The sequence below is a fragment of the Manduca sexta genome, chromosome 14 (genome assembly GCF_014839805.1).
Source record: "Manduca sexta isolate Smith_Timp_Sample1 chromosome 14, JHU_Msex_v1.0, whole genome shotgun sequence".
NCBI classification, from domain to species: domain Eukaryota; kingdom Metazoa; phylum Arthropoda; class Insecta; order Lepidoptera; family Sphingidae; genus Manduca; species Manduca sexta.
This window is the reverse complement of record NC_051128.1, coordinates 8,750,695-8,776,555: the sequence shown is the minus strand read 5'-3', so window position 1 is coordinate 8,776,555 and position 25,861 is coordinate 8,750,695. Positions and strand designations below refer to the sequence as shown.

At 32.9% G+C, this 25,861-nt stretch overlaps 5 protein-coding genes across 6 annotated transcripts; 2 read left to right on the top strand and 3 right to left on the bottom strand.

Annotated features, from left to right (window-relative positions):
• Positions 1–1,654: 1,654 nt before the first annotated feature.
• LOC115445225 (THO complex subunit 4) lies at positions 1,655–4,469 on the bottom strand. Of its 2 annotated transcripts, none has more exons than XM_030171435.1 (4): positions 4,112–4,469; positions 3,026–3,239; positions 2,372–2,578; positions 1,655–1,972 (listed from the first exon to the last, which is right to left on the bottom strand). In XM_030171435.1, exons 1-4 carry the CDS (start codon positions 4,328–4,330, stop codon positions 1,821–1,823), a joined length of 792 nt encoding a protein of 263 aa, XP_030027295.1. In that variant the 5' UTR covers positions 4,331–4,469; the 3' UTR covers positions 1,655–1,820. The 2 variants fall into 2 exon arrangements, with proteins under 2 accessions (XP_030027295.1, XP_030027294.1); XM_030171434.2 differs by having other exon boundaries at positions 3,026–3,254; positions 4,112–4,467.
• A 1,693-nt stretch (positions 4,470–6,162) lies between these two features.
• Positions 6,163–11,671, bottom strand: LOC115445230 (U6 small nuclear RNA (adenine-(43)-N(6))-methyltransferase). The gene is made up of 7 exons (XM_030171443.2): positions 11,397–11,671; positions 10,039–10,249; positions 9,656–9,796; positions 9,281–9,416; positions 8,646–8,762; positions 8,118–8,278; positions 6,163–6,725 (listed from the first exon to the last, which is right to left on the bottom strand). Exons 1-7 carry the CDS (start codon positions 11,499–11,501, stop codon positions 6,184–6,186), a joined length of 1,413 nt encoding a protein of 470 aa, XP_030027303.1. The 5' UTR covers positions 11,502–11,671; the 3' UTR covers positions 6,163–6,183.
• A 2,235-nt stretch (positions 11,672–13,906) lies between these two features.
• Positions 13,907–17,162, top strand: LOC115445221 (high mobility group protein 20A). The gene is made up of 7 exons (XM_030171429.2): positions 13,907–14,401; positions 14,757–14,916; positions 15,558–15,694; positions 16,075–16,199; positions 16,513–16,635; positions 16,720–16,879; positions 16,971–17,162. The coding sequence occupies exons 1-7, from the start codon at positions 14,122–14,124 to the stop codon at positions 17,108–17,110; spliced, it is 1,125 nt and encodes a 374-aa protein (XP_030027289.1). The 5' UTR covers positions 13,907–14,121; the 3' UTR covers positions 17,111–17,162.
• A 150-nt stretch (positions 17,163–17,312) lies between these two features.
• On the bottom strand, positions 17,313–21,104 carry LOC119189311 (histone RNA hairpin-binding protein-like). Its single transcript, XM_037438528.1, has 5 exons — positions 20,816–21,104; positions 20,608–20,665; positions 20,358–20,454; positions 19,463–19,588; positions 17,313–18,860 (listed from the first exon to the last, which is right to left on the bottom strand). Exons 2-5 carry the CDS (start codon positions 20,654–20,656, stop codon positions 18,683–18,685), a joined length of 450 nt encoding a protein of 149 aa, XP_037294425.1. The 5' UTR covers positions 20,657–20,665; positions 20,816–21,104; the 3' UTR covers positions 17,313–18,682.
• Positions 21,105–22,018: 914 nt separating this feature from the next.
• Positions 22,019–25,861, top strand: LOC119189298 (exportin-6-like). The gene is made up of 8 exons (XM_037438484.1): positions 22,019–22,363; positions 22,441–22,650; positions 23,780–23,977; positions 24,293–24,464; positions 24,610–24,739; positions 25,002–25,140; positions 25,536–25,698; positions 25,854–25,861. The coding sequence occupies exons 1-8, from the start codon at positions 22,361–22,363 to the stop codon at positions 25,859–25,861; spliced, it is 1,023 nt and encodes a 340-aa protein (XP_037294381.1). The 5' UTR covers positions 22,019–22,360.

Here is a 25,861-nt window from a genome sequence, read left to right as displayed (position 1 = left end):
CCAAGACATTTCGCGAGAGGGAATTGTTAAAAAAATATAACAGAAGGGTTGAATATAAATGCAAATGAGTTAAGGCGATACCTCAAGGTCCATTTTCATACATTTTGTTTCGGCTTTAATCTGGGTAACTAAACAAGTATTGGCAAGTAAAGAAAATTTTGAAATGAAAATTTCGTCATATTAAATTTTAAAGGCCGAAATATCCATGATTATTAATTAAGTATTTTTACGTTTTTCTTTCAACTGCGAGAACTAATCACTAACTAGACGTGAATTTAAATTCTTTACTTGCCAATACTTGTTTAGTTACCCAGATTAAAGCCGAAACAAAATGTATGAAAATGGACCTTGAGGTATCGCCTTAAGGTTTTAAAATTTCGTCGTATTAAATTTTAAAGGCCGAAATATCCATGCATATTAATTATTTTTATGTTTTTCTTTCAACTGCGAGAACTAATCACTAACTAGACGTGAATTTAAATTCTTTACTTGTCAATACTTGTTTAGTTACCCAGATTTTAAAGGTGAAACAAAATGTATGAAAATGGACCTTAAGCTATAACCTTAAGTAATTATTATATTTTATTAGACGGATAGCGTTTCGCCTTATACTAGTGCACAACAATTGAATGTCCATCAAAAAGAATTATAATATAAGTAGGTATATGGAAAAGAAATGAATGCTTTGGGTTTTTATACCCGGCGTTTAACAGTTGGATGTCATGTCACGAACAATCAACAGCGGACTATAGGTAGGGTTGCCATCACTGCCGACGCCGAATAGACACGGCAAACATCCCGGACATTTGAGCGTCATATGGGTTTTTCCCCGGACACCTCTGAAAAAATATTTTTTGCAACGCGCGGGAGCACAGGTGGGGGCGTTCGATCGTAGACTATTTTACCGTGCTTTCATGAATGCGGGTTATTATGAATGAATTTTTAACTCAAATTTAGTTTCAATTTATCGCTTAACTATAAAAAAAAAATGGATTTCTCATGACAATTATCCTTTTTAAAAACCCCGGCCGGACGCCCTTCAAACTAGGAATATGTCGACGAGTACTGAGTTAAAAAAATACAGGAAGCCGATTTTAATTAGTCTATTTTAAATAAAACAGCATTACACGGAGTTCATAAAATATAATGAAAATAGTTTCAGACTCGTACTTTTAACCATTACCGAGTTAAAGTGATTAGTATCCAAACGCCAACAATACATTGACCTTTAGGTAACGTGTTCGACCGACCTTCCCAAAGAGAATTATAATACCTATATAATATGGACTTCCCATAACCCAACCAGTTACTAATATTTAGTTGTTATTATCTATTTCTTTCGCACACTGCGACGCGCTAGCTAGCGTAGGCATTGGCCACTTAATTTTGGGTTCACCGGCTGTAGTGTCTTTGAAGATAAACAATATTTTGATGAACAATTAGAGGTGTTTTTTATTGATTTGTTAAGAGAACTGTGGTCTGAATATATACCTTCAATTATTAGACTAATTGAATCGGCTTCCTGTATACAAGTCAAACTGAGAACCTCTTTTTTTTTAAGTTGTCTACTGGAGTCGATTGTTCAGACAAGCCCAGACATTAAGAACAGTCTAGTTGAGCACTTGGTCTCACAGTATAACAAAAACAAAATATGTATCATCAAAATTCTTATTTATTTTATGCTTCTTATGTTTTTAACCACAGTTTAAATGGGTGTCATTAATATCAGTAACTGTTATTCTATATTCAACCAAGTATTTGGTTCATCATTTTTTTTGTAGAAAAGTGTCCACAGCACTACACACAATGTTAAACTAATTTCACTTTATTTCCTTGACATAAGCATCGAGTTCAGCGTCTAGTTGTTCTGCAGTGGGTACAGGACGTCTTCCACGTCCTGCGCCACCACGTCCGCGACGTCCTCCACCGCGACCTCCAGCTCCACTTCCCTGATTTCTGTTTGTAATGCCACCTGTTTATTAAACAACCATAAAATTAAATTTCGTTCTAAATAATAACAGCTGTTTAAAGACTATAGGCTATATATCACGCTATGACCAATAGGAGTGGAGCATCAATGAAAAATGATGCAAAAACAGGGAAATTTTATTCGACTCAAGTGCTCCCATTATGTGTGGTGAGTAAACTGTTAAAGTTATGCAAACTATTATGTATGATGGAATTGCTACCCTTAAAAAGTTGTAAAAAATATAAATTACAAAACAAAGCCTCTCCCCACCCCACCCCCCACACACACATCTGATCACCTAGATTCTAGCGGGCCAAATTGGCAAATGAATCATGATGCAATAATTTTTATGAATTGTTACAGATAAATAAAAAGACAACTACAAATGAATGAAAAGTAAACCTCTGTTAGAGTTCCTCCTGACAGGTCCATTGGTCCCACTGCCTCCACTGCCTCCTCCACCTCGGGGTCTGTTTTCATTTCTGAAGTTGTTGATCTCTGATGTGGCTAGTTGTATGTTCATGGCACGCCCATCTAGTGGAACACCATTATATTGTTTCATTGCCTTGAGAGCATCTGTTTTTCTCTCAAACACTACATCTGCTGTACCTGAAATATCACCATTTGTCTTCAGATTGTATGCATTTTTACATATTTTAGTACTTTTTCATTGATAGTACATATTTCAATAATTAAAGTTGTAAAAAAATGATTGTAGAGCCCTTCCACATTTATTCTTGGAAAATGTCTGGCAAATTAAATGGTGTTTTATATAAAAATCTGGGTCTTGAAGAATATGTTAAAACATTTATGAACAGTTCTGGACAAACTGAAGGGACAAACAGTAACGGTTCCAAATTTTAAGTCAAGCACACAATTGATGCAGTCAGGTTATTTACAGTGTACAAATTATTAACAAAGTCCTACTGATGAATTCATAGCAAAAATAACTTAAAATTTAGATCAAATTGGCAATCAAATGTCATTGATAGGAATCTATGATATTTAACTTATATGTCAAGACTAATCCCCGAATTGTTTGTATTAATTACTTACCTAAAGATCTTCCGGAACGGTCATAATGGACTGCGGCACTCTTCAAAATGCCACATTCTGAAAATAGTACTCGAATATCGGAGTCTGAGACCCCAAAGTCCAAATTTGATACTAATAGCTTAGTGGGGCCTAATGAAACAGCACCACCTCTTTGAATCTTCTTTTCAGCAAAGTCATTGAACATGTCATGTTTCCAAGTGCTGTTAACATCACCCTGAAATGTGTTGTCCTTCATAGAGCTTGCCGGGAGGCTGCTCTATGTCACTGACGCTGATTACACTCATTTGTACAATTAAGTTATTACAAACTGTCACAACATTTGTGTAAACAACATCGCTTTCTTTATTAACAATGTTTTTAGTATTTACTATAAACACATTGACAATTATATATTACTTTATGTTAACAAATTCATCCTTTACATTTTATTACAAACAAATAAATGGTATCTTGTTCACAATAACAACAGAACTGTTTATATTGGGCACCACACACAAAACTCATCAATGTCTGTAGCACAAAGCCAATGTCTCATATTGCAAGTTCCGGAGTAGAGTCCAAACATCGGGTCTCCTTTGGCAGCCGAGTCACAAAGGCAGTGTGCATATCAATATAGTGCGTCCACCTCAGTAGATAAATCGCAGGCGAAACACTTGCGTCCCTGGAGATATAACAGCCGAGACCTCGGTACCGTCCAGCAACCAGCACAACGACACGCAATCAACAATCACGTACACCAGAATGCAGCCGCACAATTCTCACAAATCGCAGGCTAATATATCAATACTGGCACCAAGATGAACAACATTGATCGGGCAATATTATTAGGTAATTACGTTACTTTTGTCCAAAAATAAACTCAAATATGGACGGGAAGGTAAGTATGAAACAAAACGAGACACGGCGGATGGTGAAGGATGTTGATACTGTCGCCGCGGCGTGTGCCAATGTGTCCCAAAATATAACTATATTGCATTACAACTTCGTTAGCGTCTGAGAGTGGAGCATACAGTTTTGTGTGATGCGTCATTTCATAGCACGTCGTCGCCATTTGCAATTTTATTATCATCTAATTATTGGATTTACCCTTGTATAATTCGATGCCTTGGAAACACCGCCCCGATTTCTTCCGCGTAACACGCCAGATGAACGGCCATTACGAAAAGCACCACCTCCGACACCTCCACTTCCACCTCGTCCTGATTTTCTGTTCACAGCAAATTTCCGTCCAGCTCCTCCGCCACCTCTGCCTTTTCTATTTGCTTTGATAATATCATCTAAAGCCATTTCAATTTGATCAACCATTTTCTATTAATTTTTGGATTTCCTCTTTATAGTTTTATCTATATTGTATTTTGTTATCCCGAACATGCACCCTTTGTATGTATTTTCGTTCTTCCACAGCGACAATATGGCTAACAAAATGGCTACCAAAGATAACTACGATCAGAGACAATTGACAAAAAAACTAAAGAGTATATTCTCTTTGATTCTTAGGATAATAATATTTCGTTTTCATGAAATTGGTTTGTTTCCCCCAAGAAATAATTTAGTCGCCTAATTCCCTCCGCAAAAGAAAAATTAAACAGAAGAGTAAGTAGGGCGAACTGAATGGAAATGAGAAATATAAAATCATTAAATACTCGATTTTCAGAGAGAACGACTTCAGTTGGCGTTTTGAATTGCTTGCGACTGATTTTGTTGTTTTGCCAATTCGGGATGCCGGTGTTCTTTTTTTCGAAGTTGAAAAAGCATGCGGCAATGTGTGTCAGAGTCAGCATTGCCAGACGTCCCGTATTTTAGGCACAAATTAAAATGTTCTGTCGGGATAGACTGTGTCCTGTAAATCGATTGATATACGGTTGACAAGTACTCACGCACGCAACGTTCGCATACATATCAATATGACTCGCGTTTTGTAATTAATTTAATAAAAAGCGAGTTGATACATACCTGTTTTTACTTATGATTGTAATTGTATTGATTGTTACAAATATTTATAACTGAACTGATCCTCAGAAAAAAATGACGCAGAATAATTTTGTTTTTATTTGTCCCGAATAAAAAACCGAAATCCCGATTTCTTGCCCATGCATGCATTTGTCCCTTATAAGCTGAATAAAAATCTGGCAACCCTAGTCCCAACGCCTTATTTTTCAAACTGTGCGCACTCAATGTTCCCACATAGCTCGTACTCTCTCACTACGGTCTCTTACGTTCGTACTGCTCTCTCTCTCTTTCTCCCTCAGATTCCCCCAAAATCTTGTCGGTGGGCAGCACGTATGTTTGGCGTAGGCACGGCCCACCCGGTTCCACTTTATTAAATTCTCTTTGCAGTTTATACATGCCTATGATAACATGACTGCCTCTGGGACTGCCTATAAGTATAAGGCACCTGTAGACCAGAGATGACAAACCAATAGCATGCGTTTCAGTAGTGCCATGTGACGAAATAATTGGAGCATGCGTATAATATGCGAAACACTAACATGTTTTTATTACACAGATACGTTCAAAGAGAATTAGATACGTTGTCCGAACTCAATACTGGCAAGACGAAAGTAAGGTAATTACCCGACTTGACGGCCAATTAGCGTGCGGCACTAACGTTGTTACGTAACTGTTGATGTATATATATCCTTTTCTAACGAATGTATGCTGCATCTTTTTATTCCTTCTCGAGTTTTTATGTGCCATTTTGTTAGTGTATGACGCGTCTATTTGTAAAACGTCATTGGCGAAACATTAACTAGTTTCACTCCGACATACATTATATGTATGTTTCTTGGGCTTTGCTTCGTTTAACATGAGGTGCAGTGAAGCTTCTTTGCCGAGGACCAATAAAAAAAAAAACAACAACAAAAACAGAAGTCGCTATGAAGGGGCATGTGACACGGATAAGACCGATCCTGAATGGCACGTTACAGGCCATACTTTTTTTATATATTTGGCACGTTAACGATTAAAGGTTCGTCATCCCTGCTCTAGACACTATCCTTACAAAAGTCGAAAACAAATTGAGACGAAAATACATCAACAATTTCACATATAACCTTCAGTAATGCGGACTATGTAGAACATGAAGATTTAATGAGTAAATAATGTAAGGAAACACCACCTTGGGTTATAGACTGGTGTTAAATGAATAAGAATAAAATTTATTTCCAATTATTTTTAATGTATTGTATTATTTGGTGTAAACCTTCTTTACCAGCTGTACCATCTACTAATTCCATTTGAAGAAGCACATCATTTTCTTTTTTTATCACTTTTAAAATAGCATGTATAACATGTTCAGTTTCTGTAATATTTTGAGTGTGATCATTAGTTTCTGGTATCGGTGAAATAGAAGAACCATTACTTATTAGGGAAGAAGATGCATCAACTGCATCATTTACATGTTGTTCAGCATCTACTTTATCAGCAGTATCGTGTTTGATCTTCTTCACATTTTCAGCTTCAATTCTTTTCATCATTCTTTTTTTTCGCCTTTGATTTGACCAAGTATTTGTTTTAGCTATTACATCTAAGCATATATTATTCCCTCTTTTTTCAATTACTTTGTACATCATATTTAAGTCAATGAGCATATTTTTTATTTTAGTAACAGCAGTTTCCACATTATATACGCAGTTCGGAAGTTCTGGCAACAAGTATGTTAAAGGCAAAGTCTTTTTGCGCAGTTTATCTCTTGAAGGGACTGTAAAAAATTAAAACATGAATAATAAATTGATGTAATACGTAGCTATCTAAGTAATCTGGATCAGGGATGTTGTGAATGTAGAATTTTAACAAACTACACGGATGCGCATCTTTTAAAATAACATCCGCGGATGTGGACGTTAGGGCTTTTTAACAGATAAAGTGTGTCCGCTGGAGATTTCGTATGTACTTTAAACTCCCATAGTGCATAAACGATACGGCGTAGCGACTCCAAAGAGAATTATTTAATTCGCATCAGTGGCGAAGCGTCCATACAAGCCGATTCCTACCGGGTTACCTTTTGTAAATTAATTAAAAATAATAAAAGAGAAACATAACGATATAACTAGAATAATAATAGTATACTCAAACATGTCATCTTATACTTATTCAATTAAATCACTACTTCAACGATAACGGTACATAGTTTAAATTATCAATTCATTAAATTTTAACTCGCGCGGAGTGCTCGCGCCTTAGTGTTCGAAGTGAACCCCGCGATATTATTATCTCTTTCACACGCAGCGCGGTGTCTTTATCTAATCTTTTGGAAGTGACGTTAAAATATATGTGTGCGTGCGTGTAGGTGTACTTCAGGGTAACCCGAGAATTTGCGGCTTCATGTTGAGCCATTGGCGCGAATTTTTTTAATAATTTAGAATATATAATTAGTATTTGTGTATACCGTGCGTTATTAATATTTGTTGGACCCTTTTTGGTACCTATGTTCAAAATATGTGATTATTTTTATAATTTAGTGTTTAGACATTATGTTTATGTTAAAAAGAAATTATTAAGTATTATGATATGTTAATGACTTTATTTTTTTGTGAACAGTGTATTACATGTTAATTGTAGAAAAAAATATTTCCTCGGGTTCCCTTTTGAAAATTGTCACCCTTCGCCACTGAATTGTGCATATAAATATGATAACACAAATGAAAAAGCAGATTACATTGCACATACTTAATTTAACCAATTCTAATTAACTTGTATATTACATTCTACATAAAGGTTATTGTTATAAAATTAAGGCTTAATTCTAAATTTAATTGAATGAAGTTAACAAAAAAGTCGTAAAATCTACACTATCAAACTATTAATCATACTTTTATGGTTAACATTTTTTTTTTGTAGAAAAATTATCAAAATTTTGCATTTTAGATTTGCATTTTACATTAAAGATCGTTGTCACTGATTTTTAGATCCTAGTAAGTATGTTCTGCAGTGGTCCATACTGCATAAATTGCTGCACAAATAATTCGCATTAATAAATGCGAAAGCGGACGCGAAGACATCCCTCATCTGATAGGGAAATAAGTAATCTTGCTTATAAGTAGTATGTTAGGGTATATACTTAAAACATTTACTTGAAAATAAATAGGTTTACCCAATTCATGAATGTTGTAATCTTGAAAAGTCCAAGCTAAGCCCCATCTAGTAACTCGTCCTTGGCAAAATTCGGTATGCGTATAAATGATTTTATCAGCTTTTAAGTCTTGTATTAATTCAGCAAGATTGTATTTGTGGCCAACCATTGTGGTAAATATCCTGCAAATATAAATTATGATGTTTAATGGCATATTCTGAGTGGCATATACTAAGGATCTTGGAAATGCAAAATTTTAAACACTGCATGTAGATGCAGTATTGCATAATAACGCGAAAATAGGTTTACAAATATTATTGAGCTCATTTCATGTTGAAAATGATGTTTTTCTATTAACATGTTAACTGCGGCTGATTCAACAGTTGTGGTTTTAAAGCGCACCATGTTTGTGGCTAACACTATCTCAGCCGAATCACACAGCCAAACACAAAAATGCGGGACAAGTGACAATATATTCTGTGCACAGTTCGCTGCACTTATACTTCATCATTTTAACGCTGCTGCCGAATTGTGAATTAAAAAAAATACCTTATTTTATCTTTTTGCTCTTTGCTTTCTTTTAGTAATTTTCTGCAGAATTTTAATTCGCCACCTTCAGTTATTAGCTCATGAGGAGATCCAGTAAAACCATTTTTTGGTGGTGGCCTGAAAATATAAGAATATTATATGTTACTAGGAATATACTTTCAATAGGGGACCGGCCTATGCTTGATTTTGTACATTATTCTATATGTAATGGTTAATAATACGAAAAAGAAGCACTGCTGCGAAAACTGCATAAAAATTGGTTAAAAAATGAGCGAGCAATTCATATTTAAAATATTGTAATGTACAGAAGTGGGCGCGATGTGGGGATATCGCTTCATCTCTTTCTTTAGCCCGCGTCGGAATTCCCGATGACATTTCTTGTAAATTACCCTTTCCACCGAAATTCAAAGACTTATAACTTGTTGATTTTTTACCGGATTTTAATAATTCTTTCTGTGTTATATTATGTAAATATTTGATAATAGTAAAGAACAAAAATGAGTCCGGTACCCTATTGTGTAATAATACCATCTGAGTATAGCAGGAGTAAAAGGTACCACATACCACACCTACCACAAGATAATTTCAAATACTGTTAGCCTTAGCATTCAAGAAAAATATTACTTTATTATTACCTTGCTGGGCTTCTGGATTCATATAGCTCTTGTAGACTGCTGTAGAATGGTGGATTGCACATGCAAAAGTCAAATGTGTATGGTGTTTCATCAGTAAATAAATATGTTATTAAAGTAGAACTTGTGTTTTTCTTTACTGAAAAAAGTTTAAAATACTTAAATGAATATCAGATACTTTAAAAAGCTCAGTTTTTCATAAAATTATACCTTGAATTAGTTTGCTTCTATTTGATTTTATGGCACACTTTGTTTTGGTTAACCTGGCAATAAAAACCAGGATTTAACATTTTGTAGTTCAAATAGCTCACCACAAGACCAAGAAGCTGATAAAAACTTATATAATATTAAAAGAATTTTTAATGTTTAAATACATACATTCTATGAGTGATTCTAATTTGTTCTTTTGTATATTTTCTTGAGCTTTAAGAAAACTATCTGCATCTGACTCTGTACCAACCATGTGCCATTCATTTTTTTTTGCTGCTAATAAAGGATATATTGCACATGCCCCAGTACCTATAAAATAAAAAGTTCAGTCAGTGGCTTCATTTTAAAGCCTTACCAAAGAAATACAACAACTTAATTCAAATCATACAAAGAACAGAAAACAGTATTCATTCAGTTTTGAAACAGTATTCATTTAGCATTTACAAATGTTTATCTGACAAAAAAAGATTAAAAGTTGTATATAGACAGTAATTATAATGTTAAATAATATATAATAGAAAGTTTACAATTTTAAAATATATTGAAAATACCTATATCCAGTCCTTTTACATCATCCTTCTTAATAGAGTTCAAGAGGTCTTCTAGCCATAATATATAATTAAGTCTTAAAGGGAGAGTTGGCACCAATTTGTCATCAGGGATGTCTACATCAAGGTTGAAATCTGACATTAAAAGGCATTTTGTTAAAATACGCAGTGACTGTGGATCCTTAAAGTCAATTGAGACTTTGCCGGTTACATCCTGCAAATAATGGTATCAAACGATTAGCATGAACGGTATCCCATGCAGACACAGTCTGACAACTGGGACGGGTTACAGTTGTTTTATATAATACTTGCTGACCCGACAGACATTGTCTCGTCCTAATTATGAATTTGCAGCATGTATTCTGTCAATCGGTGTCAGTTATTTCAAACAATTGACAGTTATATAAAATTAATATTATCGTTAAGTTTTCTTTAATTTTCTAATTTTCTAATTTTCTGCATATATTTTTGAATTTTTTCTTTCATAAGAACCTTCTCCTGACAATAACAAACACAACAACAAAAAAATAGTGAAATCGGTTCAGCCGTGGATGCATGATGGCGTGACCAAGAGAAATAGGGATTCATTTTTATATATATATATAGATGATTTCTCCAAAAATAACATAAGGTATGGGGTAATAAGTAACCAAAGGCCTACTCAAGCCTCTCATTTGACCCATATATCTTGTATTAGGTAAAGCCTAAAACAGTTGTTGTAGTTACTTTGTTGTGTTATATTATTATATTTAAGAAAAAGTTGAAATTAAAGATTATTATAATATTGACAAGCTAAATATTGAAAGCATTACTTATACAAAATCTATTTCAGTCAAGGCACCTATTAAACGACACAGCAGTTTAAGCTTTCATTCAACTAATAAAACTATATGAATAATTTACTGTCTTGAAACCATCAGGGAACAGGTTAGCATTCTAATATCATAACCATGAATGTTTGTATTTTAATATTTGAATGTTTTATAAATATTTTACTAAAAACAGAAACAGCTGAACTGGTTTGAATAAAAAGAGGAGTCAATAACGTGGTAATCCAGGACATGGTCTCTGCATGTGCCAAATGTCATTTCAATCCAGTCAGTCTTTACATCTAACAAACATCCAAATAATTTCAAATTTATAATATTAATGAGATTAGATTTGAAGTTAAGTGCACCTTTAATAGGTACATAAAGATGTAATGTTTAAAAAGGAAAATCTATACTAATACTATGACATCTCTAACGCTTTGTTGCATACCGTATATTTGCGTTCCTTCATCTAGGCGAGTAAAATGTAATCCGAAGATACCAAAATATTACGCGTGAAAAATGTTTATATTTAAAGTAAAGCTTACGTACCGTTTTTGCAATTCGTAAAAAATCTGGAAACTGTTTTGCCAATTTACAAAAATCCGGGGGTGTTTTGTAGATATTGCGAGGATGCATATATTTATTTAATGCCATGATTTGGCCTATTTTGTGTCGTATAGTAGTTTTAATGTATTTTCCACTACGTTTCTCTATTAGAATGATTAATTTTGTCCCCTTGTCCCTATTTATCAAAATACTTCACAAATCACATCCATTGATCACATCTAAACAGAAATGTAAACTCTGGTATAGTGTTGCACATCGATAGTCTGCTATCGATAGATAATCGATTATCTATCGATAGTCAAGGTAAAAACAATAGTATCGATTGTCTATCGATAATATTTTCACGTGTCAATACTGTCGATACTATCGATAGCTCTCTTTGTGCAATACTATTAATGACAGGGATAGTATGGATACTATTGATTGTAATGCATTCAATAGTATCGATGGTATCCATAGTATTGTGAAAACCATTAGTTTTAACCAAAACCTGTCGATACTATCGATAGTATCGATGGTTTTATAGTATCGATAGCCAGTAATTTTTCGATAATATTGCTATATCGATAGTTTTTGGTAAAAACGAATAGTTTTTGCAATACTATCGATATTATCGACACTATTGTATGTATTATAATCGATAATATCGATATCATTGCTGTTATCAATAATATTGCACAGGGAGAGCTATCGATACTATCGATAGTATCGACAGTATCGACATAGGCAATACAATCGAGAGTACAATCGATATCCTGAATAGTTTTCGAGGTCAACCATCGATAGTTAAACTATCGATGGTTCGCAACACTACTCTGGTAAACTCAATACTCAATTTTTTTTTCTTTAATTCTTCCAGAGGTCAGGCTATATGTCTTTCGACCATACTGCCTAGAGTTAGGTATGGTATGTCCTCAATCTCAATTCAAATTTTAGTGTTTTGATTTTTCAGTACATGGACACAAGAAGAGTCCTTTAGGACTGCTTTTATTGTTCTGAGCTTCAGACAAGCAGCATATACCCGAGCTTCAGACGCATACTTGATACAAAGGAGACGGGCGAAACTTCATAGAACCTTGGGCTTGGTGTTACAGAGATGATTTATGCATTATTTTATAGGAATAATAGAACCATTTCTAAATTAGAAAACAAAAATTATCTCTTCAATGGGAGTAAAGAAATAATCACTATAGAAAATAGCGTAAAAAAACTCTTTTCTGTGAATATCTTTGTGTTTACCCGATAGCACAAGATGTTCACAGCACCTAATTATTGTCCATTGGATTGCCGTGTTGACTAATGAGCAGCTGACTTAGATAATAACCAGAATCTTTTTATTTTTTATTATTTTTATACTGTTTTTATATTATTGAAAGAACTATTTCGTTTTCAATTGGACGAATTCTTTTAGTGTTACAACGCCATGTAGCTATGCCACAATTAACACAATGGTGTTGATGGTTCATCGTTACTTTTCAAAATCCGGTAGAACAAGCAAAATCAGGCGAGCAAGCAAGAAATCAAAGTCGGTTGTTGAATAAGCGTGGGTAGTTCATTAAAGCAGCAATCGTCAAAATATTCTCGAAAAGCCGTAGTCGTTAAGGTGATAGCTTAAGGTCCAGTTTCATACATTTTGTTTCACCTTTAATCTGGGTAATTAAACAAGTATTGACAAGTAAAGAATTTAAATTCACGTCCATCCACCACATCCACGAAATATCCATGCATATTAATTATTTTTACGATTTTCTTTCAACTGCGAGAACTAATCACTAACTAGACGTGAATTTAAATTCTTTACTTGCCAATACTTGTTTAGTTACCCAGATTAAAGGTGAAACAAAATGTATGAAAATGGACTTTAAGCTATCACCTTAAAATAAAAATATCAAACCAAAAACATTCACTTGCGCAGAAGTACAGAAAGCAAATAACAATAATAATATACATTAATAATAGACAGCCTGATATTCCCGATACCGAAGTCAGTTACTTATGCATAATAAAAAATATTTTATTTTCCCATTGTAATACAATCTAATATTTTTTAATGGCTGATATAAAAATAGAAGAAGAATATTGATAAATGTTTCATAAGTGACAGTCAAGCCCAAATTCGCCCGTCTCCTTTATCAGTGTGTTACTTCACGATTATAGTATTACCTTAAATTTTGTACGAGAAAAAAAATTAACATTAAATAAATTTAAAGAATACCAACTGTAGTTGCAAAGTGCATAGTTCTTACTTCACAGTGAGAGAATATTATTATAACATGATTTAAGTTTATGACGATATAGCAAAATTCTGAGAGTAAAACCAATCATGTATGAATTGATTATGGGACGATAGAAAATCAAAATAATAAATCAATATAACTGGACACTTTTCATAAACCGAGTGAAACAAATTTTAGGGGTCAAACTTAAAAAGAATGAATGTATAAGCCCAACCTAATACTTTTGATTTGGCAGCATACCCCAGACCTTAGATTTCTTATAGAACGGAAAAAAATCAATAATGTCACAGCCCATAACCTAGAAATCAATCGGAAAAATAAATAAATAAAATCTGTGCTGGTTTTATAATATTTTATTTAACTTTGAATAGAAGACGTAAAATAATGTTACAATATGTTTTAAGATAAGTAATGAAAAGTAGTGTATCTGTGGGAAATATATATTTTTTTATATTTCTATTAGAAATTTTATGAAAATGGAATCTGAAGCAACACAACCTGTCGCAAATGGGACAGTTATAACCGATGCTCCAAAATATAATAACGAAGAAGAGCAGAAGCCCGTAAATATCGAAAGTAACATACAAACATCAGGAAATACAACTACAGTTGTTGCAACTCCTGTTGAAGTTGTAGCTGCACCTATAACTACTGCTATAAAAGACCCGCAAAAACCATCACCGAAGAAGCCTAAAAAGCGCAAACCCAGAGTACCGCGTGATGTTACTGCACCACGGCAGCCACTCACAGGTAAAAAAAGAAAATATTACTATTATAAATCATTTATAATAGTTATTGTCGAATCGTTTTATGCAAATAGAATGCATTATTTCTCACAGAAAAGGCCATATATTATTAAAAGATAGAATATAAAATATTATTTAAGGTTTGACAATTACTTGTGCATGTATTACTTTATGATTAATATGTAAATATCATTTTATGCCCAGGACATGAAAAGGGGTTTTAATGTATTCATTTCAAATAAGTATTATTTTTTTGGTTCACCTATTTGTTGTGATGGCATCAACATGTTGATGGTTTGGATAATCTTAGTTTCACTATTATGGGGGACATTTTTTCTAATTTTTCTTTACAATTTCAGGTTATGTTAGATTTTTAAATGAGCGCCGTGATCAATTACGCGCTGAACAACCAGATCTGGGTTTTGCAGAATTGACTAGACAGTTAGCAAGTGAATGGAGCAAACTACCCACTGAGGAGAAACAGCAGTATTTAGATGCAGCCGACCAAGATAAGGAGAGGTAATTTAACTATTGAAAATTACAAAATGTTTTATTATAAAAATATCTATAAAAATAATCTAGAATGACATTCTGAATTTACTGTTTATATTTTGATTTGTACATATTTAGTATGAGTGGATGTGTTGTAAGGAAATGATTCTTAGCATTCAAGTATTAGCATTTAAGCATATTAACTTTTAAAAATGATTTAATCTTTTCGAAAATTTTGCTTTACAAAGGTGATCCTGGTTTCTTAGAAAGTGGCAACACCTGAATATTTAAGGAAAGTGTACAGCTAGCATCTGATAATGCAGATTGTATATTCTGTTTCCACATTGGGAAAGCCATTTTTGATAACCTCAGCTATATACTGTTCCCTACTGAGCCTCCTATATTACCAAGAGCATGAAAATAAATTAATAACATATCAGTAATTCAAAATTTGAGTTAACTGCCAATTTATATTAGCATTTTAAAATGTCAAAAAAGTTGTTAATAACCTTATTAATTATTATCCTAAAATTTTATTATCAAGCAAATCTCGCTTCAGTAGCATGTATAGTAGAAAGTAAAAAAGAAACAGACTTATGCCAATTTTGAATATTCACAAGAGAAGCTTTCTTCCATTGATTTCGATATATTTACATAAATTGTTTTAGATATATTAAAGAATGGACCGAATACAAGAAAACAGATGCATACAAAGAGTTCAGAAAGCATCAAATGGAACAGAAGGATTCCATATTACCTAAAAAAGCAAAACACGCCTTGGCAACTGAAGCCACACCAGTGGCAGGTACTGTTCATGATAATCTCAATAAAATCAACTAAATTTGTGACTCACTGACTACATTTATAAATTAGTAGTTAGTGCCTTTAACTCCGCCGATATGTAAAGCCTTTCCCATTACCTCTCTAAATAATTATAGCAATGCATTGTGATGTTTGTAGGACACCAGCGCCATCTATTTGAAATATCAGATGAAAAAATATACCCTGTGTTTACCAAAGGCGAGGCAAATATGGCAAATAAGTATAGATTGTTGTGCTAAATTTCAAATTCATATAGCTATAATGTTATTCATCCAAACATTTTTATAAGTCACATAAATAATGTTATAGTAAATAAGAAGTAAGGTTAGTGGTACAAAACATCAAATTTATTTATTTTTATAGCATCTATTCAACCAGCAATGGAAACAGCAGCTCCACCCAGTAACACCACACCTTCTGTACCTACGATTGTCACACCGCGACAACCAACGCCTCCAAGACCAAGACCTTGTATTACACCTGCTTCTGTAAGTTAGTTTACACTTTATTTTTGGGAAATCCCTTGCAATCAAAAACTACTATTTTATCCTTCTATCAAACCTAGACTAATGTGAGCAGAGCCATAGCCTAAAGTAAGCTTAAACCTGCGTCTTTATTTTAATTTACTTAACAATAGATTCTGATTTAGGACCACTCTGATTAGATTGAGTTTTCACAGTATATACCTACAGTTTATGTTATTAAAACATTCTTATTAATATCTTGGCTCATATTATAAATTATTATTTTACTCCAATACCCAAAACTATTCCTAAGTTTATGACCACTTCTTTGGCACAGGGTGAAGACTTCAGTGGAGATACAGACATACCCATTTTCACTGAACAATTTCTACAACATAATAAATTACGAGAGTCTGAACTTCGACAGCTCAGAAAAGCCAATTCTGACTATGAACAACAGGTATTATTTATTTTATCTTAATAAATGTGGCGGTTTAGGTGTGATACTATAAAGTTTTTGGCTCTCTACAATGTTTTGTTTCAGAATGCTATTTTGCAACGACATGCGGAAGAGGTGAGTGGGGCTACTGCTAAACTTCGTGCAGAGACCGCAGCGGCAACAGAACGTACCGCAGCCTTAAATTCGCATCGACGAGCACTTGTCGCTGTACTGGTACATGGCTTGCACTCATTAGCTTTGCCAGGTACTTATCTGAAAATAACTTTTTTTGTACACCTATAACGAGAAACCAGTGTCAATAAAATATTTATTATTTTCCCTTTTTTTGTTTTAAGGTGGACCAGCTGGCGCAACAGAATCTAACATAGACGAGTACATGGAAAAATTACAAAGTTTAGTAACAGATGGCAAGAATGCTGCAGTTGCTAAACAAGCTCGAGAGATACTTAGTCGAATGGAGCTACCAATCAATTAATAAAATGTGGTATGCACTGGAGAAAGTGGTTAATATAATCATTTTATATGAATTATTTGTTTTTTTTTTGGTAAAATATATTTAACCATGTACAAATTAACATGTTATTTTGTTGTTCTTACACATATAAATCTGATGTTACACTGCTAAACGATGTGGTAGTTTTAATTTAAAGTACAATATTGCAATGAAAATAAAATGATAATATAGTATCATATATTAATGAAAAAGAAACAAAGCAATTTGAAAATAAAAAATATTTATACAGTATCCTGTAATTATGTCAATACTGTTGATAAGCATAAATCTTTATATAATATGTTGACGGGACGAAAATAATATCTGTACCAAGGGTTCTTCTAAATTATTTGTACCAACTAAATGTTATGAATATCTGGTTACTTGAGGTGTCATAGACATCTGGACATCTATACATTTGCCGAAAAATAGACGCAATATTACTTTAAGACTTTCTACTGTCATGATAGAATGCCTATACCTTAGAAAAAGGTATACAAAACAACCTGGTAAACCAGGGGATGAATAATAATTATTTTTGTGGGACTATACAAAGACTACTGATTTCAGTCATATATTAGCTACAAGTTTTATTATTTTAGAAGTTGAAAAATTAATGTGCTAATTAAATAATTTGAATAATTCTTTATCCCCTTGTTTGAATTTAATGATTTTTAGGCGCTAGAAGACTCTAACATAACATACACCTTCGGAATGGGGCCATTTTAATTTCATATTAATTTAGTACCTAGCCACCGCACTTCCGAAGACGCAGAAGTGAAGTCCTTAAAATGAAATAGGATTTTATTATATATACATATATGTATATAAATCAAGTTCCTATCTTTGAACTGTGCAGATTTTTTAAAAACTACCAAGATGGTCATCAAACATATCTATGGCCCTTGTGACATATGTTTTAATGTCCAGACATCTATGATGCCATTAAACACTTAGATATATAAACTGTGTTGATGAGTAAAAATACATTTTACTTTTATTCTGGCCTTGACATTATCATCTTAATGAAACTTTTGCTTTGTCTGTACATGATTGTACAAAGTATTGTCTCATACTTCCATACATCACTTTGGGTAATATTTCGACTATACAGCCTGGCGAACGTTTAGACAGGTTGAAACATGTATGCCAGACAATTTTTATACCAAGATGCATGCTCTCAAATTTTTTCAAGCATGACTTTTTTGGGTTTAGAATAACAGAATCAAAGCAGGAACTGTGGGTATTAAATGTATTACATACAAGATCTATATAATATTTTAACAACATAAATACTGTTGTTTCAGCAAGCATAGTATAAATGTGGGCCATATTGGCCCATATACTAATTTATATGTTCTATTAGCTAACTTCAGAACAGTCTAGATAGTACACATATTATTTAAAAGTATATTTTGAAACTTGCAACTTTTCCTAATATGCTTGTTTCTGATATCCAATTGCTCATAACTAGGCTTTGTTTTTCAAATGCATGTTTGATAACAAAGTAATATTTTAGTATCTTGGAAAATAATAGTATAATCTGTATGTAAATCAGTCTGAATGTTTCTCTTGCTTATCACTGTCTTCGTCATCATCATCTTCATTTTTTCCCTTTGGATCATACTCATGAAGTTTTTTCCTCCACATTTTTATTAATGTATCCCAGGACCTTCGACTGTATTTTGTATATTTTTCTGGAGTTTTCGGATGGTCTTTGGTTCTTTGATCTCTGGAATAGAAAGTGGTGTTGTTACTATTTTTGTAACTAGCAAAAATAAAGCAAAAAATTTGTTAAATAGATAATATCATAATTAAAATTATTGGCCCATAGCAGATTGTTATAGAATCACAATGACACCTATAAGGTTTTGATTCAAATAGGCCCTGCAATATATATTATACATGATATGTTAATTAAAATATACATACAATAAAATGTCTGTCGTGAAAGTACCAAGTTACATATTTAGAATAGCCATAGTTTTCTGCGTCGTTTGGTTTAAGTTTTGTAGTTCTAGGACAATTTTAATATCATTAGACCATATCTTTATAAAATAAAAACTTTAATTGTTATAAATGTTCATATTAAAATTGAAACTTTAAATCACTCTACTCAAATATTTACTGATTGTCGCTTAGATATTATTGCTTTTCAAGTGTCGATATTATGTGGTGAGATGAGGCACACACAGATTTCTAACATATACAGATATTTAAAAAGCAGGCAATGCAGACCGCAAAGAAGACATCAGCGCCATCATAGACCAGATGATCATCAGTGGCCAATTAAAAAAAGAAATGAAACATAGTCAACAAATTTGTTTTACTTACACGGGTACTTGCTGAATGTAATTGTGGTACCCGACAGTATTTTTGCCATAATCAATTTGTTTTTGACGTCTCTGAAGCACTGTTAGGTCTGTCTCTAGTTCTAAAGGTTTCCTTTGTGGTTTTGGACTGAAAATAATTGAGTGGTTATGTTGATTAATACTATCAAAAACAAATTTTAATGAACACATCAAATCTATATTATATTTCTTCCTTCCCTATTGAATTGACACAAAAATATAGTACAATAATTTATATAAAAAAACCAATGAAACTTTCAATTTATATAAGCAGCAAATGGTATGATGTTTTCCACAACATTTTTCACACTTTATAGAGTGGCAGTAATAATATTTATTACCTTCTATAGATATTACTCTGTAAATTAGCATGCAAACTAATGAAAATATTCACATTATTGCAATAAGTATGGAAAAGGAATGAAATAATTGATGCAGAATAATAAACATAACACACAACATAGGTGACAGTTTCCAATAAAATATCATTTTGCATCCTGTATCTTAATTATGGATATTTCATCCATAAGGTTAAGAGTCAATTATTGGGATATTAATTTTCTAAGTTGTAGTACTTGCCCAATAATGAGTATTATTATCATAATCTGACTCAACTGTTTAGTATTTTCAAAACCTCAAAGCTGCATTGTCAGGATTAATTTAATTTAGAAATTTTACTACCTGTACTGCCTGACTGTACAGCCAGATGCCACATAATAGTTTGTTTAACCACACATTCTGAACTGCTTTTTCGACGGTACGGAGTGTTTTACGTGTGGAAATAATTTGGTGGATATTAATTGGATTTTATTGAAATATAATGTGTGCATTACTTTGCATTGTAATAGGGTGGCCATATGTTTTCAATAAATACTGACCTCGCTTTATTCTCAGTATTGGGTTTCAATTTTTTCCTATGACTAATATCTTCATTGCTCCCTTTCTTTATGTTTCTTTTGGAAGACTGTTCTAATGCTTAAAAAAAATTAATTAGGTGTTGTTACAACTCTTATGTATAATATGTAATATATTAAGAGGTTTCCAAAAGAAGGCACCATTAATTGTTTTATTTAATATTACTAAAAATCGAAAATTTACTAATGATGCTGTAAATAAACAAACACTTACTTTGCGTAACCTCTCCACTCCAACTTCTTTTTATATCAGTATTGCTCATATTAGAAACCTAGAATAAAAAGTTATTCGTGAGCTTAGCCTTTTTAACAAACTTGTTTAAAATTCACTGCAAATATTAATGTGTAGCACACAAATGTTGTTTTTTGTTATTTTTACGACGGTCACTTGAATAAATAATAATAAAAATCATGTGAGTTACCTTATAGTCTATCAATCATAAATATGAAAATGTACGCGATAAGTCGTGGATATATTTAGTTGTACGCACGAATGAATGCAGCCTAAGGACTATATTTAAGTAAACTTGATTGAAGATAAAATCAGAGTACTGCTTAAGTTTGCAATGTTAGTTAAAAATCAGCAATAAATTTACTTAGACTCGTAACGGATACAAAAGCGAGGACCGCTTCCCAACGCGCGCGTAAATAGTGACAAGTAATGTTGAGTAGGACATAAAAGAGGCCATACATTTGTCCCGTATATGGCATCAAATTATAAGAGTGGCTCAAAATTATATATTGTAACTACTTCAAATTGTATGTCGCGGCAGTCGCGTTCCTGATTCTGTCTCTGGTAAACTATAGGACGAGGACAGAGAGGTAGAGAACTGCATGTTATAAATTACAATAGGACGTTTTTCTACAATATAGCGCCCATTGAAGCGCCGAGCGTCAGTACGCCTCGCCTCATTTGAAGTAGGACATTGTACCGGCTCAATGTTAGAAAGAGGCTTCTATTACAAACTCTTTTTCATGTCATGTCCTATCAACTCTAGTAACAAGTGATAACTGACACTAGTGCTACTAATATATATAGGATATATCTGAATTCTGAACATTACTTTAGGCTTAAAAGGTCGGAAATGCAAGTCACAACTGGATCACGGAATTCCTCAGACGGAATTCAGAAAAAAACGAATGCTTCCTCGTGTCTTTCTTAGATTTACTTATGTGTACACTTTCCAATTCTATATTGAGAATATACACGGTTTTTATATTACAATTTTTCCCAACGTTTCGAAGACTGCACGATGATCAATAAGCAGACTGACGGAACTCGAATGTAAAATCAAAATATCAATATCTAGCTATACTTTATAATAATATATTATAAATATCCTATAAAAGTGAAATATACAACCACGTCTTGTCTTTTATATAAACTAAGTGAATAGAAATGGATTCCAGAGTCTAGAACGCTCGCCAATGAGAGAGTTCAAAATGGTATCGAACCCGGCACTTTTTGGATTCCGATTCAAATCCCGAACCGAAAAACGAATCTATAAGCCCAGCCATAGATGTTATAAAATATTGGGATATCCAAATTCGCTTCATAACAACTAAAATTCTTGTACATCTGGCAACATTTCATCTGTCAAATGACTATGTCGAAAAACTTTCCGTTTTGTTCGAGCGGACTATTCTTTTAAATTCCTTATCAATTTTTAACAATATTTTTCTACAATATTTATACAAATATTTACCTTAAAATATGGTTAGTTTATTTTTACCATACATATGATAATTTTCGTGGTGGCTATTATTTTACATGGCTGTATATATTGAGTTCTCTGGCAATGATAACCATGAGGGGTCAGAAAAATAAAGCACTATATTTAATTTTGTTGGTGAAAAAAGATAAAATTAAAAAGGGAATATTTTTTTTAACAAATAATAATGTTACTTAGTTATAAAAATAATTATAAATTTCTTACACAGTTTACGCAGTAAATAAACAATAAATCATGGTAAGACAGTGTACATGGAAACTTATTTGGAGGATAAGTTTTTATACCAAAATTTACATGTTTTTGTTTGGTTACAGGGTGATATAGAAATTAATGAGGCTCTAGCCTCACTAGACATTCTTATGTCTGAATTTTTTGCCCCAACGACAAGTAATTACAGAAAAAGAGAGATTGAGAGCATGCTTGAAAATTTCTCCAACCGTAGGGACTCATGGAAACACTGTTTATTATTTTTGCAAAAGTCTCAAAACCAGTATGTTTTAATGTTTACATTGACAACTCTGGAGGTAAGATTGTCTTTTGTATATAGAGAATCTAATAAATAAAAAAACAATTATAAACAAGTTGAGCATTGTCACTAGTTTAGTTTTTTTTAATATATCCCTTAATATTATTTTCCCTGTGAATATAAAATATATACTAATTCAGTTTAATGTTTCTCAAAGTATTTGAATTAATTATAACATGGGGATAGTACAATACCACAGAATACAGAATACTATTACATACAGAAATTGCACACAGTTTTTGAGGAATTTGTATTAGACTTGGTTTAGATTAAGATTTTGGTAGACCACTGCCATCCATTTTACATCTCACATGATCATGTGCATTACAGTATTAAAATAAAACACATATTGTTAATATTTTTTATTTTGATGTAGTGTATATTTTGTTTGCTATTCCAGAAGAATCTATTGTAAAAGTTTTATGTGATAAATATTGAAAACTCTACAAATAAAAAAACATATTGTGCATTTAAGACATGTACTATAGTAAAGTCAATTTCTTTTAGCATGCATAACTGTATTTGCCTATTTTTTTGTTATAAGCATTTACTTGTACTTTTTTCTATTGGTTTAACCAAAGTACCTACAATAGTAATTGTAAAGAAAAAAAAATATGCATATTTATTTTATTTCAATTATTAAATATTACTTGCGGCCCTACCTGAAAGATGCTTCTAGAGTACGGCCTGTTTAACTCTTGTTTTGGGGAGTGACAGGCCTGAAAATACTGCATAACTAGAAATAGGAAATACCATGCCAGTGTAATCTTTTTAAGGTATGAGTACTGTAACTGTATGTGTTGATTGTTTCTTTGGTATTTTGTATATAAATTGTCTCTTAGTAATTTTCGTAACTTACGCCGTTTTTGACTAGTGTTAGTTCTGGAGTATTGTTCTATCCCCAACAGTAAGTATGAACAACCCTATAATTAAATTAGATACATAGGTAAATTTTTATATGCAACTGAATAATTTGTAAGAGTAAGTAACTTGTCCACAGCTATATAGCTGCCTTTAAGCAATGGCAACACTCCCAGAATTTTTTATTTAAAAAGGTGTGGTACTGTTTAAGGCTAAGCTGTCTAAGGCTATCATATTGGCTATTTAAATTTAATTTGTATTTTCAGAATATAATAAACAGGCAGTGGATTAGTCTGTCCGATGAAAATAAAATAGAAATCAGGCTAACATTATGGAATGAATTAATGACAAAGCATGAAGTGATGCTGTACTTTATAAGAAACAAATTAGCAGCCCTGATGGTGTCTATAGCGCGGTATGACTGGCCACATCTGTATGAGGACTTCTTCACTAATATAGTGGAGGTATTCCATGAAAATGTGTTTTACAAAGTTACATAGTATATAATTTACATACTATTTAAGGTTGTTTTATTTGTTTAAGAGTTGGCAATAAGAAGTGATATTAATTAGTGTGATGTATTTTTATAGCTTTTTGAAATCAAAAATGTTCTATACATATAGTCATAATTAATTACTTTATAAGTTAATTCAAATAAAAATTAATGAAGTTTATCATAATAATGCAGGATAATTATGTTTAGTAATTGCTTTTAATATAACATAGACAACAAAAAGTCAATTTACCCTTCACACTTTAATATGATACAATTCTTTCAGCTAATAAAATGTGATGGCAGACAATGCTTATTGGGATTGGTGTTGGCCCAAGCAGCAAGTGAAGAATTAGGAGCTGCCAGAGACACCGGTGTACTTCTGCCTTCAGCCAGACGCAGTCGATTAGAGAGACTAATGCTCAAAGGAATGCCACAGTTGTTATCTGCTCTTAATGGTAATGAATACATTTTTTACTATGTATGTATTAAAAAACAATTATACCACTAACAATGCCATGATTTCTACTACAAATAAATAAGAATTGCTGTTTCAAGTAGTTAAGTACCTTTGTTCATTAAGTTTTTTTGTTAATTTATCAGGAATTTTGGAGAAAAATGCACAGAAGGAGGGACAATCTAACCCTCCGCCTTCGCCGACAAACGGCCCGCCACAAACATTAGCACTGCCAGACTTACTAGCTAATGCTCATGATGTACATACTGTAGATAAGTATGTCACTTTACTATTTTTCTTAAAAGTAAAACGAAACTTTACTTATCATTCATAAGCTTGTTCACTACGATTTTAGCTTTTACCTTTAGGCTGCGTGTCCATTAAATGGCATGGTGCATTTGTTAATATAGGAATGAAGTTTGTAAAGTAAAAGTTTAAAGTAACATTTGATCTAAATGATAGTGAGCTCAAAAGCACAATATTATAAATTATAGTTTCATACATATAATGTAATATACATATTCATACATATTTTCAGGGCTTTAAATATGGAAATCGTTGTTAAGTGCCTTACAACACTCCAACATTTATTCTCGTGGCTACCATTATCATCTCATGTGCCACCATCACTTGTGACTACAGTGTTCTATTGGGGCAGTATTGCCACTCAGTCCCAGGTTTGTGTACCCTATTTAATTTTACTTGCAATTGTATCAATATCCCAAGCATATTCTAGTGTAATTTGCATAGGTGTTCCTAAAACTGTTTAAGATAGTTAACCTGTAGTTGTTATAGTTAAGGCATTTACTACCATTTCTCAAAACAATGAACCCTGTACCAGTTTAAATGATAAACATTTCAATTGCAAAAAAATACCCTAATAAGTTTTATGGAAATTATGTTAAGGAAGCCATTTGGCTTCCTTAACATAAATAACATAAATGAAAAGAAAATCTTTGCATTGCTGTTTAATTTGTATTTCTTAAGTGTAAAAGTTACAATGTAATTATAAGCTGTAAATGAAGGCAGTCCTACAGCGAAATGATAAATGAGTGTTGTGTTGTGCGCGCAGAGTGGCGAGGCGGCGCTGGCGGGGCTGGGCGGCGCGTGCGAGCTGCTGTACCGGCGGTACGCGCCGCCGTCGTCGGCCGCCACGGCGCTGCGCCTGCACCACTGCGCGCTGCGGCTGCTGCGCCACCTCACGCACCACGCGCACCAGACACCTCGCTACGCGAGTAAACGTCACGCCATATTTTACTTTCATAATATTATATACATTTTGTATTAACTTCATATTTAAACGCGTGAATACGCACTTTCATTTAGTCACTTAATGTTTTTAAATAACTGAATATATCAGAAGATATTATGTAATCGTAATTTATTTCAGGTATTTAA